Below are 15970 nucleotides of genomic sequence, written 5' to 3' on the forward strand. Positions count from 1 at the left end.
TGTTCTCTATTCATCCACAGGAAATCAGAATGAGACGGCCTGAGGTTTACATTCATCAAGTCACTTTACAAAATCCAAACCCTGATGGGGGTTACATAGGTTCTACTCTCTGAGTCCTGCTTTCTTGACTGGCTAGCTCAGGTTGGAGTCTGTGGAAACACTGATCCAGACTTCCAAGAAAACCACACTCCATGGACTGTCAGAAACAAGGACACATTTGGGTGACAAAAGCCCCTTTGCAATTGCATTTTATCTTTGTGTTCTCATTCGAATCGGGATTTGAAAAACTGGAGGAGGAAATGGCAACCCACTCCAGTATTCTTGCCTGTGAAATCTCATGCACAGAAGCGCCTGGTGGGCGACAGTCCCTGGGGTCGAAGAGTTGGACCCCGCTTAGCAATTGAGTACATCTGAAAAACACAGCCTGTAAGCTATTGAAACATACCCGATATTGTGGCCAAGTGAAGGGAACTTTGAGAAGCAAACACTTGTGGTTTTTAAGATGGTCTTTCCCCTACTGTTTCACTTGTTTCCCCTGCCAGGTGGTCTGTTTCTTTGGAGGAACAAGAAGTCAAAGTAGGTTACTTGGTCAAATGTGTGGGTAAAGATGTAAAAAGGAGTAGAAAAAGGGACTCTCCCGTTCAGTGGAAGGACTTGCGGTTGCTCGCGGACTTGGCGAGGTTCCCCAAGTCCTCACCGGTAGGCGCACGGATGGACGGAAAGCAAGCTGAGGACACTTTGCGGTTGTTGTTTGCCGTTTATTGTTCCGCACGTAAACCTCATGAGCACCAGGTGGCGATATCCACTCACAGAGCAACACCAAGGACTTCAAAACACACCAGTTACAGTGATTTACAACAGAACAGTCACCCGCTCTCCCCAGAACCACCAACCCCCCGCCCCCCGCCCCACCATCAATGCCAGGGAACACAGACCAGGAAAAGAGGACAGGGCCCTTCCTTGTACTACACAGGACCTCCCCCCAACCATCTCATGCCCACAACACCAGGACGAGCACTTTGGACCAGGCGTGAAACCACAGAGAAGTCCAGGCTTCCCCAAAAGGGTATGGAAACACAAAGGCAACTACACACACACACACACACACACACACACACACACACACGATCCACCTTTCAAGGGATGAGCACTAACAGGGTTTGTCTCCAGTCCCACGTGTCCTCCCTGGAGACTCAGGAGGGGAGAAACGAGGCTGCTGGTGCTAAGACGATGAGAGGACAGGCGTGGGATTCCCTGCACCGGGCAGGGAACACAGCAGGGCTTCCGGCGGGAAGACTTCCTGCGTCCGAGTGATGGATGCACAGGACCTCTGCCGGTGGGGGTTCTCGCTCAACCCAGGGCTGTACCTTTTCAGGTTGGCATGAGAGAGAGGGCAGAGGCATGCCCTTCCCACCCCCTTTGCCTGGCACAGTGTTAGAAGGGACATGAACGGTTCCTTCTGCCCAGAAAGTCCCACTAGAAGAGCAGCAGATGAGGTAGCCCCTACAAGCATCTCGGGACCTACAAGCATCTCGGGAAGAGACACATCAGTACTATCAGCATCCTGAGGGGAAGGCTGGAAGATGTGAAGACGACTCTCAAAGGGGCACCGCCTGCCTGCCTTTCCCCTGCAGCCTCTTCTCTCTGCCCTGGGCCCGTCTCCTTCTCCACCCGCACCTTCTTCTTCCAGATCCAGGGAAATCAGTCTCTCCACCCGGCCCTCTGCTAGTTACCAGCCTCCCTTCTTTCCCCACATCTAGCCACACCGCTCTGTCTACCCGCCGACTCTGGATCTGTTTCCGCGTTCCTGTGGGTGAGGAGCCCAGAGGATCCCGGACAAGGATGCCGAAGGAGGGTGGGGGCGTAGCCGGGCTTACAATGAGGCCCGTCTTTGGCACAGGGTGGTCCGGCAACAGGCATGGGCTGACATCGAACGCTAAGGGAGGGCTCTCCCGTTGAGTTCGGATGTTTCCTTCCCGGCTGCGGCAGGAAACTGCCCCGTTGTGTGGTGGGCTGGGGGCCAGTCTCCTGGTCTGCTGGTGAAATAAATGACCGATGGGTGAGGCTGGAAGGCCTCCTGCCAGAGCGCCCTTCGCTGGAGCTAACTAATATCCCCAGGGCAACTTGGCAACTAACACTTTCACGTCTTCTGCCACGTGGAAGAGGAGGATGAGCTCAGCACCAGTGCGCCAGGAGCGAACCCACTGGCCGCCCCCCGTCAGAATGCCTGCAGGCCTGAGAGCAGGACACTCAGAGCCAACCCTTGGAAAAGCTTGGCTGGGGCTTCTAACTTCAGTACCGTGTCTGAGGGCTTTTCCATTTCCATTTTTCCAGCATCGAAAACCATATATATATATATATGTCAGACCCCCAGACACGAGGTATATAAATTCGAATCAGGATCCAGAGCAACTTCCCCCAAACACGGAGTTCAGACAATCCACTTTCAAAGGGGGCAGAATTGGGGTTCCCTTCTTCACCCCCCGTCTCTCCTCCCTGACCCCCAACTGTCTCCTTCATGGGAGCCGAAGGGAATGTGGGGGAGGGGACAGGCAGGGTCTTGGGCCACAACCCTGACACAGGTTGGACTGGACCCCAAGGTAGTCCCAACCCTGCTGGGAAAGGGCTGGAGGCTCCCTCATGCACTGGGCCAGCCTGTCATTGCAGAGGGAGATAAGGGTCCCTGCACCCCCTCCAGGCTCATTAGACAATGTGCATGGAGACCCGCTGAGGTCCTCGTGGACTGGCTCAGATCCCACCTTGAGAGAGATATACAAAGGGGCCCATCCACCCCGCACCCTACACCTCCCCCCACCCCAAGCACAGCTCTGTCTCGGTCTGGGTTCATGTTGACTACGGGACGGATGTCAGACAGTGAGGCACATCGATGAACTGCTGCCTGGCTGTTTCAGTCCCATCAGACTGGGGTCCGACAGCTTGCAGAACCAGAGTGTGAGATCATGAAGGGACCCTACACCAACCTGGCCCAGCGGCAGAGCCTGGCCCAGCGCTGTGCACACACGCATGCACACACACACACACACACACACACACACAGATGGCACGGAGCCCAGCCTGGGCTCCACTCACAGTGACTGGATGAATCACAAGGAATCTTTGAGCTGGTCTGGGATGAGTTGGAAGAGTTGGGCTCCTCTCCCTGAGGACTAATTCAGATGCTAAGTGGGACGTAGGCTCTGGTCTGATCAGAGAAGGGCGGGAGACATAGCGACCCAGAGAGGAATCCCAGAGTCCCTCCATCTGCATAAGAGAATCGGATGCCTCTTTGGACAGGGAAGAGGGGTGAGCAGGAGGCGGGAGCAGCCAGGACCGCGATGGGAGTTGAGATGCTCCCGGAAGCCCTCGCTGCTCAGACCCTCTTGGTGAGAAGCACTTCCTCGATGTACATCGAGGCATCGGTTGCCCATGTCGCAGTGGTTTAGCGGTTCACCCCTCTGCCCCTCAGTCTTGCACAGTGAGAGCTCCTCACCTCCAGGGGATGAGAGAAAAGTAGAAACTCCGCTCTCCAAGCAGAGTGGAAGCAGGGAGAAGTCAGCCAAGGCGGGCGCCTCTGGCTTCACAAGGCCAGTGTAAGAGGTGCCCATACCCTAAGTGTGCTGACCGTGCCCCCTGCTGGGGGGTGGGGGGCGATGAGGGGAGGAGTCCCTGCCTACCCAGCACCGAAACTCCACCGGAACAGATGGAGGGCGGCCCTCACCCTGTCCCGCGGCCCCTGTGTGTTGGATGAGGTTTGTGAATGACACTCCCTTATTCAATCTGGCTCCCCACTGTGGCCGGAAGGATGGGAGATGGAGACTGCACAAGGGGCTTGGGAGGGCACGGCACCAACTTCTACCCTGACTCTCCCTCCTTCCTGCCCTGTGGTTCCCACACCCCTGCCACCCCGAAGCCCCATCCCCCCCAGCTCAGTCCTTCTCCTGGGCAGCGCTGTCCTCGGAAATGCCCTGGGCGGCCAGCTCGGCCAGCACGTTATCCAGGTAGTTGGCGTCTGGGTAGCCGTGGCCGGTGAGGTTAGAGCCGAACTCTGTCTTGTGATGGACTTCATTCCAGATGACAGTGTCTGACTCACCCGTGGTGCTGGATGTCCCGATGGCAAAGATGAGGCGGCGGTCCCAGGCCACGAGAAGCAGCTTCAGGACCTGAGAGAAAACAGGGGAGATCAGCGCCAGACAGGCTGTGCTGGTCAAAGACCATCCACAGGGAGGACGCTTTCCCCACCCATGGGTCCCAGCCCTGCCCGCACGACAGTGCTCCAAGAAGCACAGGGAAGGGACAGGAGTTGGGAAGTGGACTCAAGGACCTGGTAGGTTCAGTCTTGACTCTGTCACGGACCAATAGTCTGGCCTTGGACAAGTTACATGACCTCTCTGAGCTTTCAGTGGTACTGCTTACCTCCAAAGGTTGTGAGCGTCTTAGGGGGCCCTACACGAAGAGTGCTTTCACAGCAGTACCTGGCATATCCACTCAACTAATGTCAGGGCCCAGCATCACGCACACTAAGTCACTTCAGTCATGTCCAGCTCTTTGTGATCCCATGGACCGTAGACCACAAGCCTCCTCTGTCCATGGGATTCTCCAGGCAAGAATATTGGAGTGGGTTGCCATTTCTTGCTCTGGGGGATCTTCCCTATCCAGGGATCAAACTCACATCTCATACATCTCCTGCACTAGCAGGTATGTTCTTTACTGCAAGCACCACCCGGGAAACCAACATCATAGCAGCTGGGATCTAGGAATTCGAAGCTCTTAGGAGCAGTCTGAGATCTTCTGAGCCGTGCCCATCGCCACCAGCACAAGAGTGTGGCATTAACTGACTCACAGCTAATGCTGTGCAGTGCTTCTCCAGGGACACAGTAGAAGTGTTCGACCTCTTCCAGGCCATTTCATAGTTATTTTTTCATCCGATCCTCACAACCAGCCTTGGCTGTGAGGCTCAGATGGGAAATCTAGCACCAGGTCTGGCAGGTGCTATTATTACCTCTGAGTTATGGGTGAGGCTCAGAGAGGTGTGAGGACGTGCAGAATGTTTCAATTCAGCTACACTGAAAAACAATCTTGGTTGAGGGAGACAAATGCCTGACACCCTGCCCAATGTGAAGAAGGCACCTGATAGAAATGCACTGGGTTCAAAACTGAACAACTGTAAACATAGTGTGAACTGGAGGTGAGGAACCTTAGTGATCAGATCGGCAGGGGCTTCCTAGTGGCTCCGTGGTAAAGAATCTGCCTGCCAGTGCAGGTGATGTGGGTTTGATTCTGGAGCTGGGAAGAACCCACATGCCTCGGAGCTCATGAGCCATGACCGTTAGGAGCTGCACTACTGAGACCTTGTGCCCCAATGACTGAAGCTCCTGCATGCCAGAGCCCCTGTTCTGCAATAAGAGAAGGCCCTGCAGCTAGAGAAAAGTCTGTGTGGTGAAGAGCCAGCATGAAGACTCAGCACAGTAAAAAAAAAAAAAAAAAAAGAAAGAAAGAAAAGGCTGGAAGATGCTGAAACTAAGAGCCACCGTTTCCTGAGTGCTTACTTATTAACTGCCAGGCTCTGGTTCATCTAATGGTCCTAACAGTTGGCTATGACAGGATGCTCATTATCCCTTCTCTGCGGAAGAGGAAACAGGTTCGGAGGGTAACAGATGTGACTGGGTCATGCAGCTCAAAAGTGCCAGAGTGGGCCCTGACTTCAGACCTGCCTGCCTTTACATTCTGGTCTCAGGCATGACTCTGCCGACCCACACGTGGGCGTCAGGATAGATTTCATGGAGGGGATGCTTGTGAGCTGAGTCTCAGAGAGCGGGGAGGATTTGCGGTGTATTGATAGAGGAGAATGCACAGGCGCAGGGAGACGCCATCCACGGCATAGACCACGCTGCCAGCACACTGGGCATTTCACAAATGCTTATCCTCATTGTTGCTCAGTTGTTACCTTGTATCTGACTCTTTGGTGACCCCATGGACTGCACCCCACCTGGCTCCTCTGTCCATGGAATTTCCCAAGCAAGAACACTGGAGTAGATGGCCATTTCCTTTTCCAGGGAATCATCCCAACCCAGGGATCAAACCCACATCTCCTGCCTGGGCCGGTGGATTCTTTACCACTGAGCCACCAAGGAAGCCTTTCATCAATGCTATATGTGCCAGTCGCTCAGCTGTATGTTACTCAGCAACTCCTTGGACTGTAGCCCGCCAAGCTTCTCTGTCCATGGGATTCTCCAGGCAAGAATATTGGAGTGGGTTGCCGTTTCCTCCTCCAGGGGATCTTCCCGACCCAGGGATTGAACCCGGGTCTCCCGCATTGCAGGCAGATTCTTCACAAATGTGAAGAAACTCTTCACAAGAAAGAATTCTTCATTTAACTCTTACAACATCCTGTCCACAGAGCTGGAAATGATCACACTCTTTCACGGATTAGGAGACTGAGACTTAAATCAACTTCATGTCCATTTCCCATATGTGGTAAACGGCAGGACTAGGATTTGAAGCCAGGCTGGTCTGGCTTCAAAACTTACGCTCTATCACCTTGCTCTGCAAAGGAACCCAGGGTGAGGGTCTGAGAACAGCAAGCATGGGGGATAAAGGCGAGGAACAGGTGGGAAGGGACAATTCAGACCCAAACTGTGGGAGGTCTTGTCTACTGAACTGAGAAAACCATCCTAACAGTTTTGTGTTGTTTTCTCTCACTTTATTTCTGTTAAACAAAGGAGACTGGTGTGGGAAACTGTGTTTTAGAATCACTATTCTGGTGACAGATAACTAGTTTGGAGGATTAGGAAAAGATTCAAGTGGTTCAGAGGGCAGTGGAGGGAGGAGTGTGTGTCTCAGGGCCATGTTCATGCGCCCAGCATGGTTCCAGGGATACAGAGCATAGTAAGTCCCCAAGATATGAGTGAGTTCTGTTCGCATAGCACATCCGTTAAGTCCAGTGCATCCATAAGTCCAACTCAACTAACACAGACAGCAATATAGTACTATACCATAATAGTAGCTTATAATACTTTTCACACAAATATTACATTAAAAAAAAACAAACAAAAAATAAGGAAAACATTTTTAATCTTACAGTACAGTACCTCGGATGTGAGAGTTGGACTATAAAGAAAGATGAATGCCAAAGAATTGATGCTTTTGAACTGTGGTGTTGGGGAAGACTCTTGAGAGTCCCTTGGACTGCAAGGAGATCCAACCAGTCCATCCTAAAGGAGATCAGCCCTGAATGTTCATTGGAAGGACAGATGTTGAAGCTGAAACTCCAATACTCCAGCTACCTGATGCAAAGAGCTGACTCATTGGAAAAGACCCTGATGCTGTGAAAGATTGAGGGCAGAAGGAGAAGGGGATGACAGAGAGGATGAGATGGTTGGATGGCATCACTGAATCAATGGACATGAGTTTGAGTAAACTCTGGGCGTTGGTGATGGACAGGGAGGCCTGGTGTGCTGCAGTTCATGGGGTGGCAAAGAGTCGGAGCAACTGAACTGAACTGAACTGAACAGCACCTTGAAATCATAGTACGACAGCTGGCACACAGGGGCGGGCATCGAGTGGACAGGCAAGAAGAGTCCCTGATTAGAGCAGGGAGAGGACGTGGGAGGTGGTGGAGCTGAGGGACCATCAGCAACAGGAGACGGGGGGTGAGCTGCAATGTCACTCACGCCTGATGCTGGTGGAACACACGCTCGCATCTTTGAAAGTTCACAACTTGAAGGTTCACATGTAGGGGACTTAGTGTATGTCATTAACAAAAAGAAGGAGACCTGGCGGAGAAACAGCTCTTGGCAAGAGGATTCACGTTTTAACCACAGGACTTGATGGTGGGGTCATTTATCCAGCAGTTGGGGCTGCAGGTCTCGGGTGTAGAGACTTGTTGCTTCTGAGCAAATGGGTACCAGGACTGGCCCTGACGACTAATCTGGGGACACTGCATTGGGCACCTCTTCAGGATGACGTGGTTGACTCTCTTGTTGTCCCAGACTCTCTGCTTCTCCCGCTGTGAGAGACTGTAGGCACGCTCTTTGCTGAGGAGCCTCCTGGTAAGCAGGACACCAGCTCCTGGTCTGGCTTGCTTGTGACTTGCGGGAGCCTATGAAAGGCACGGGGCTTCCCTGGTGGTGCAGATGGTAAAGAATCTGCTTCCCAATGCAGAAGATGTGGGTTCAATCCCTGGGTTGGGAAGATCCCCTGGAGGAGGAAATGGCAACCCACTCCAGTATTGTTGTCTGGGAAATCCCATGGACAGAGGAGGCTGGCGGGCTATAGTCCATGGGGTCACAAAAGAGTCGGACACAGCTTAACAACTGAACAGCATGAGCAGAAGTGACAAGCTTCAGGGGGAAGCTTTGATGGGATTGTATAATCCACTTGCATTCTCTCTTGGTCCTCTGCCCCATTCCATGGGGAGGGAATGGACCAGGGAAGCAAATCTCTTTCTCCCTGAATTTTAGAACCGGATCCTTGAAAGCTGACCCACAGCAGCCACTGAGCCATAGTCAGTAAAATGCAAACTGTATGAGAAATAAACGCTGGCTGGAGGAAGCCACCGAGATTTAGAGGCTGTTTGTTATGTGCCATGACCTAGAGAGAGCTAACCAAGACGCACCTCTTGGCCAATAAATCAACAGTTCTTTTCGCTTTTGAGATCAGGAAAGGTTTTAAAAAACCCAGTTATTTTTCTGGGCTTATCCGCAGAAAAAATGAACATTAAGTTGTAATTCTAACTTTTGAGTTCATGGGACCACTGAAGCCTCCCCCAGGATCACTAGGAATCCAGAAACCCAGCGATTTTTTCCCTCTGCTCTTTTGGAGAAAGTCAAAGCATTCGTTGACTGAGTCCCTGGTGGCTCAGTGGTAAACAATCTGCCTGCCAATGCCAGCAACTTGGGTTTGATCCCTGGGTCGAGAAGATCCCCTGGAGAAGGAAGTGGCAACCCACTCCAGTATTCTTGCCTGGGAAATCCCATGGACAGGGAAGGTTAGTGGGCTACTGTCCATGGGGTCACAAAGAGTCAGCCATGACTTAGCAACTAAATAACAACACAAATCTTCATTACAGAGAACAGTAAAATGCCACAGATTAAGATCCCTGCCCAGAGCGGTGCTTCCCAAGCACTCAGGTGCTGTCAGGCCCCCTGAGATCCGGTTAAATGAAGTAGTTCTAAGGTCCTGCATTTACATCGAGCTCCCAGATGTTGCTACTGCTGCTCTTCCCAGGACCTGCCAGTAAGCAGCAAAGCTCTAGAGGAAGAACCTAAAATAGATGAATTATTGCCCGTAAAATCCGGGAGAGAAAAGAGCCAAAAGTCCAGCCCCCACCATACTACAAAAGCAAAATTATAGTCATATCTCTTCACTCCTTTAGCTAACTCCACTATGACTTGGGACATTTTTTTTTTTTTTTTTTTTGGACCCAGACCATTTGTAAAGTCTTTATTGAATCTGTTACAATATTGCTTCTGTTTTCATTTTGGTGACTTGGCTGCAAGGCGTCAGGGATCTTAGTTCCCCAACCAGGAATCGAACCTGCACCCTTGCATGGGAAGGCAGTTTTGACACTGGACCATCAGGGAAGTCTCTCTATGGTGACTTGATTACACAGGCATCTAGAGCTAAGAGACCCAGTTCTGCTCAGCACCACTGGGAGCAGAGCTGGGGCGGGGACGCTGACACCTGCCCTCACCTTTCTCCCTTTCTCGCTGTCCGGGAGGTAACAATGTCGAGGGAAGCCACGGGCACTGAAGCTTTTCCCAGGATTTGGGTGTTCCGGCCCCTGAAAGCAGCAAAAAGAAAGCAAAGAGCATTTTTAAAAGTGTTTCAGATAAGGGCTGTGATTGATCCAAATACTGATGGATCCAAATATTATTATCCATATAATAATAGCCATCGGGTCTAGACAGAGAACAGACCCAAGGAGCGATGGGGCGGTGGTTTAACACATACCGGGGTCCTTGGACCTGGGTCAGGACTCAGAGCGGGGGCCTCCCAGCTGTGTGAGCTGGAGCTGCCATCTCTGAGGCTGCCGGTGACCCAGACCTCAAGGAGGGAATACGTGCAATGCTCACTTTGTAGGACGTGATGTTAGGTGAGCCTGGCTCACTCTCAGAGCCCAGGAGCTGTTTATATCACCTTGGTCAGCATCTCTTCCTGCTCTTTTGTTTCACAAAAGAGAACTGCAGCCCCAGAGGTTAAATGACTTCCACAGTGTTAACAGCTTTGCCAGAACCTCAGCCCAGGTTTCCTGGCTTGTACTCTGGATTGTTTAACTGCTGAACTGCTCAGAATGACCCAAGTGCTTCTGAGCTCTGAGCCAAGAGCCGAGAGATTAGAATGATCTGAATGACTCTTGGGGATTTTCTCCTCGGTCCTCACGGGTGTTGGTCTGTTTCCTTATTGAACGATATGCCTTGGCATCTGCATGACTAAAAATCACCCAACACCCCTGTGAAACAAGCCATCTCAGGCCACCAGGTGAGAAAGAAACTGAAGCAGAGTTTAGCCAAAAGCCAGTCTTCCTAATCAGGGTTCAGAACAATCTATAGGCCTGTATGAGAAGCTCATGAAAAATGAGGGATTTCCTCCCAGTATCAATACACATATTTCTCCCCTACACCCACATGCTTGTGTATCATTTCTGAGCAGCCCGGTCCCTCCTTAGAGGGTATGAAACCCTGTTTTAAAATCCCTTCTAGACGAAGCCAATAGTGTATGGATGATTCCACACTGCTCCTGGCACAAGCTCTCACACAGGAGACCAGCAACTATCTCCCAGCTGAACAAGTGAATGAGTGAGCGAATGAGTCGTAACCAAACTGCAAGAAAAAACACGGATTTCCCGTTTTCCTTTACTAACATGACAGTTCCAAAACAATTTAAAAATTACGTGATTAAAACAAAAATGAATCCCATGGTTCAGACTGTCTATGATTTTGCAAACTGAGCAGCAGGAGTCCAATGAGGCCTCAGGGAAGGAGAGATTACAGGGATCGGAAAGAGGCGGCAGTGTCTTCTGGGAGACGCGGGACCGGAAGTTTCTGAATTCCATGTTCATGTGAAAGCACATTGACAACATTCCCACAGCCAAGGCTGTTTCTAAGCCAGGCTGGATGACTGGTGCAGATTCTGACCGTGGCTGGATGACTGGTGGCCGATTCTGACCAAGGCTCCGCTCCCCTCTCCCGCCCAGGACGTCTCTGTCGTGTGGCCAATGCAGAAGCCTGCCTAGCACCAGCTAAGCTCAGCAGTCATGACTCGCCCTGGGCCTGCTCACAGCTTCTCCCCCAAAGAATCATCTCCTGCAGGGAAGGCAGAGCTCACAAGTCCTCACTTCGCATGACAGCCCAAGCCCGCATGGCCCTTGGAGTCTCCAGGGATGGACATGGCATGGAGGATACAGGCACTGACTCTCAGGGGAGGTCTATGGACCGGCTGTCAGGACAGTGCCCAGATGCATGCCCTTCGACACAAGCCTGGGCTTTCCTGGGGGAGCTGTGGCGCCTACAAGGGGCAGCAGGTGGGCATCTCTGGACACTCATGCGGGCTCTCCAGCATCTGGTCCTGAAGGCTGGAAAAACAACGCATCCTCCCAAGTGATTTCCCCACCCCAAACTTTGCCCCCTGCAGTCTGTCCTGCTTCCCAGCAAGGCCGCGGGCTGTTTCTCGGGATTCCCGTATTTCCATTCATTTCCCCATTGGCCCCCTCGGCAGCCCTAGAGTCACCCCTGAAGTCTCGTTTGTCCTCACGTCCAATGGCATCGCCCTGGTCCAGAGTCCTCCTGGGGTCACTGCTGGAAGCAGTGGTCCCCTAATGGGGTGGTGAGGTCATCTCGACTCTTTGGCTAGACTGGCTTTGCTAAAGCATCATCCCAACCACATGACCTCCTATGATCCTAGCCACCTGCCCAACGACCTTCAAGGACCAGCTATGCCCCCAGCCTGCCAAGGAGAGTCAGCGGTCCCTGCCCCAATGGTCAGGGCCTCCCTGGACCAGGTCACTGTCTCATCCCCCACCCCTCAGCCTGCTCCCTCCTCCTCTCCACCACTCGGGCAACCCAACCCAGATTAAACTTCTTTACGGGCCTCCTATAGCCCTCCTGTCTCTCCTCTGAAACTCTGCTGTGCCTGCCAACTAAAAAATGTTCTCCTTTATGGTCGCCAGCAGGGAGGGATGGAGGGAAGGGCTAGTTAGGGACTCTGGGATGGACATGCACACACTGCTGTATTTAAAAGGGACAGCACATGCAGCTCTGTTCAATGTTATGTGGCAGCCTGGATGGGAGGGGAGAATGGATACACGTACATGTATGGCTGAGTCCCTTTGCTGTTCACCAGCAACTATCACAGCATTGTTAATCGGCTATTTCCCAGTATGGGTTTCCCTTGTGGCTCACCTGGTAAAGAGTCTGCCTGCAATTCAGGAGACCTGGGTTCGATCCCTGGGTTGGGAAGATCCCCTGGAGAAGGGAAAGGCCACCTACTCCAGCATTCTGGCCTGGAGAACTCCATGGATAGTCCATGGGGTCGCAAAGAGTTGGACAGGACTAAGCGACTTTCAGTTTCACTTTCTATATCCCAGTATAAACTAAAAAGTCAAAGAAATAATAAAACGCTAAAAACTTTCTCTTCCATTTCTTCATGTCTTTGCTCTACTACCGAGGGCCCTGCCCCAGAAAGGCTCCTCTGACCGTCCCAGACAGACAGACAGACATAGGCCCCCTTCCTTGTCCTGACAAGTAGATACTCAAAAATGATGGGGGCCAGGTACTGAGCACCTTGGTCCTGTGCCCGGGACCTTCATATACACACACAAACATTATCACCCATCTTTACAAACCCCCTGCATATTGGCTTCATGGTTGTGCAGATAAAGAAACAGGGCTCAGGAGAGTCTAGCGGTCAAGGTCCAAAATCCCCTGCGAAGGAGGAAATCAGCCAAGGATCAGAACTGGGGCCCATCAGATGCTGAAGTCCTTGTCTTGCCCCTGTGCCTTTCCCACCCTGCTTCCCACGGCTTGTATCAACGGTGCCCATCAGTTTTTACTCTAGAGCTCAGTGACGTGTACCTATTTCTTCTTGACTGGTTGCTAACTCCTTCAAAGAAGAACCGTGTGTTTTATTCAGTTCTTCTGCAGGCTGTTACGTTTCCCTGTTTTATTTCTTCCCAGCCCCACTAGAATGGGGACTTCGGAGGAGTAAAGATGGTGTCTGTGTCACTCACCATTCTTCCTCTAGCACCTAGTTTGGCTTACAGTTGACACTCAGATATTTGTTAAATAAAAGACAAAAGGGAGGAAGGCGAGGAGGAAGGAGGACAGGAGGGTATACTAATAAATATTTGGTAAATAAAGGAATCCAGGGAGTCCCCTCGAACATTTAGAAAAAGCTTCAATTATGAAGGAAGGGACCCATTTGTATCTGTTGTTGTTCAGTCGCTCAGTCATGTCTGATTCTTCGAGACCCTGTGGACTGTGGCCTGCCAGGCTTCTCTGTCCATGGGATTCTCCAGACAAGAACACTGGAGTGGGTTGCCATTTCCTTCTCCAGGCGATCTTCCTGGACCAGGAATCAAACCCACATCTCCTGCATTAGCAGGTGGAATCTTTACCACTAAGCCACCTGGGAAACCCCACATTTGTATTTACTGCCTGGGAAATTGTTCAGTTTCTTCCTATGGACTGTCTTTAGAAGACTCACAAGAAGAAAGACACACCCACAAAAGTCAAGGACTATCAACTTACACATGCAAATACCGTCTGACAAAAAAGATTCCACTTCTAGAAAATTATTCTATGGAGATACTCACAGGCATGAGAGGTTATTCATTATGGCATTATTTGTTAAAGCAAAAGGTTGGAAACAATCCATACGCCCATCACATGGAGACTGCTGAATACAAATTATGGCCCCTTTATACAGGGGATGATTATGCAAAGCTAAGCAAGAATGCGGAAGTTCTCTTCTATGGACTTGGGAAGATCTACACACTATATTGTGCATTGAAAATACAGCGTGCAGAACAATGTGGCTGATACGTCACCCTTTGTGTGAAGCCGGGAGGAGTGGAAGAAGTCTTTGTTGCAAATGCATAAAGAACCCTGGAAGGATGCATAAGAAAGTAAGGACAGCGGTGGTGATGGGGGAGGGTGAGACTGGATGGAGGGGCCCCAGAGTGGGAAGGAGACTTTCCACAGGGTAACATTGTCTTAGCAGCTCAGGCTGCTCTAACAGAATGACAGCAAAAACAACAGGAATTCTTTTCTCACAGTTCCTGAGGCTGGGGAGTTTAAGACCAAGGTGTGGGCAGACTAGGTGTCTGATGAGACTCTACCACGTAAATTGTTTGCTTTCACAGGTTCACAGCTGGAGACAAAGTGGCCTCAGGAGGAATTATACCTTCAGTCTCATCTCACTCTGGTTTAGATGCTATTTTAAAAGACTTTGGACCTAGATTTTAAAGTGCATGCTGGAGCCCTTCCCTGGCGGTCCTGGGGCTAAGACTGCACTACCAAAGCAGGGGACCTGAGTTCAATCCCTGCTCAGGGAACCAGATCCCACGTCAGGGAACTAGATCCCATATGCCGCAAGGAAGACCCGGAGCAGCCAAATAAACACTTTAAAAAAAGAATTAAAGTGGATGCTGGACTGTGCGAAGACTTTGAGGACTACTGGGATGTGAGAGTTGGACTGTGAAGAAAGCTGAGTGCCGAAGAATTGATGCTTTTGAACTGTGGTGTTGGAGAAGACTCTTGAGAGTCCCTTGGACTGCAAGGAGATCCAACCAGTCCATTCTAAAGGAGATCAGTTCTGGGTGTTCTTTGGAAGGACTGATGCTAAAGCTGAAACTCCAGTACTTTGGCCACCTGATGCGAAGAGTTGACTCATTGGAAAAGATGCTGGGAGGGATTGGGGGCAGGAGGAGAAGGGGACGACAGAGGATGAGATGGCTGGATGGCATCACTGACTCGATGGACGTGAGTCTGAGTGAACTCCGGGAGTTGGCGATGGACAGGGAGGCCTGGTGTGCTGCGATTCATGGGGTCGCAAAGAGTCGGACACGACTGAGCAACTGAACTGAACTGAAATGAACTTCTTTATGGTCCAACTCTCACATCCATACATGACTACTGGAAAAAACATAGCTTTTACTAGATGGACCTTTGTTGACAAAAATGATGTCTCTGCTTTTTAATATGCTGTCTAGGTTGGTCATAACTTTCCTTTCAAGGAGTAAGCGTCTTTTAATTTCATGGTTGCAGTTATACATATATATATATATATATATATATATCTCCACTCTTTTTAAAATTATTTTCCCATATAGGTCATTACAGAGTGCTGAGTAGAATTCCCTCGGCTATACAGTAGTTCCTTATTAGTTATCTGTTTTATATATAGTGGTGCATATATGTCATTCTTCATACTTGTGGAGGCTGAGACATTCAAGATCAAAGTGCTGGCAGACTCGGGGTCTGGTGAAACCCTCTTCCTGGTTCGTAGACCATCCTCTCACTGCATCCTAGCATGATAGTAGTGTGAGAGAACTGTCTATAGTGTCTGCTTTATAAGGTCATAGCCTTGACCAGACGGACCTTTGTTGGCAAAGTAACGTCTCTGCTTTTGAATATGCTATCTAGGTTGGTCATAACTTTACTTCCAAGGAGTAAGCGTCTTTTAATTTCATGGTTGCAATCACCATCTGCAGTGATTTTGGAGCCCCCAAAAATAAAGTCTGACACTGTTTCCACTGTTTCCCCATCTATTTCCCATGAAGTGATGGGACCAGATGCCATGATCTTCGTTTTCTGAATGCTGAGTTTTAGGCCAACTTTTTCACTCTCCTCTTTCACCTTCATCAAGAGGCTTTTGAGTTCCTCTTCACTTTCTGCCATAAGGCTGGTGTCATCTGCATATCTGAGGTGATTGATATTTCTCCCGGCAACCTTGATTCCAGCTTGTGCTTCTT

At 50.6% G+C, this 15970-nt stretch overlaps 1 protein-coding gene across 5 annotated transcripts in view; it reads right to left on the minus strand.

Moving 5' to 3' along the window:
• Positions 1-742: 742 nt before the first annotated feature.
• DTX4 (deltex E3 ubiquitin ligase 4) overlaps positions 743-15970 on the minus strand; it is a 43266-nt gene continuing 28038 nt past the window's right edge. For 3 of the 5 annotated variants that reach the window (XM_025266000.3, XM_025265997.3, XM_025265996.3), the window contains exons 8-9: positions 9692-9781; positions 743-4160 (exon numbers count right to left, since the gene is read on the minus strand). In XM_025266000.3, the coding sequence (XP_025121785.3) occupies positions 3927-4160; positions 9692-9781 (324 nt within the window). In that variant the 3' untranslated portion in view covers positions 743-3926. Of the gene's footprint in view, positions 4161-7429; positions 9263-9691; positions 9782-15970 lie in introns of those variants that run through there. The other 2 variants (XM_025265999.3, XM_025265998.3) reach the window with 2 other exon arrangements.

This window comes from Bubalus bubalis, chromosome 16, assembly GCF_019923935.1.
Source record: "Bubalus bubalis isolate 160015118507 breed Murrah chromosome 16, NDDB_SH_1, whole genome shotgun sequence".
Taxonomy (NCBI): Eukaryota; Metazoa; Chordata; class Mammalia; order Artiodactyla; family Bovidae; genus Bubalus; species Bubalus bubalis.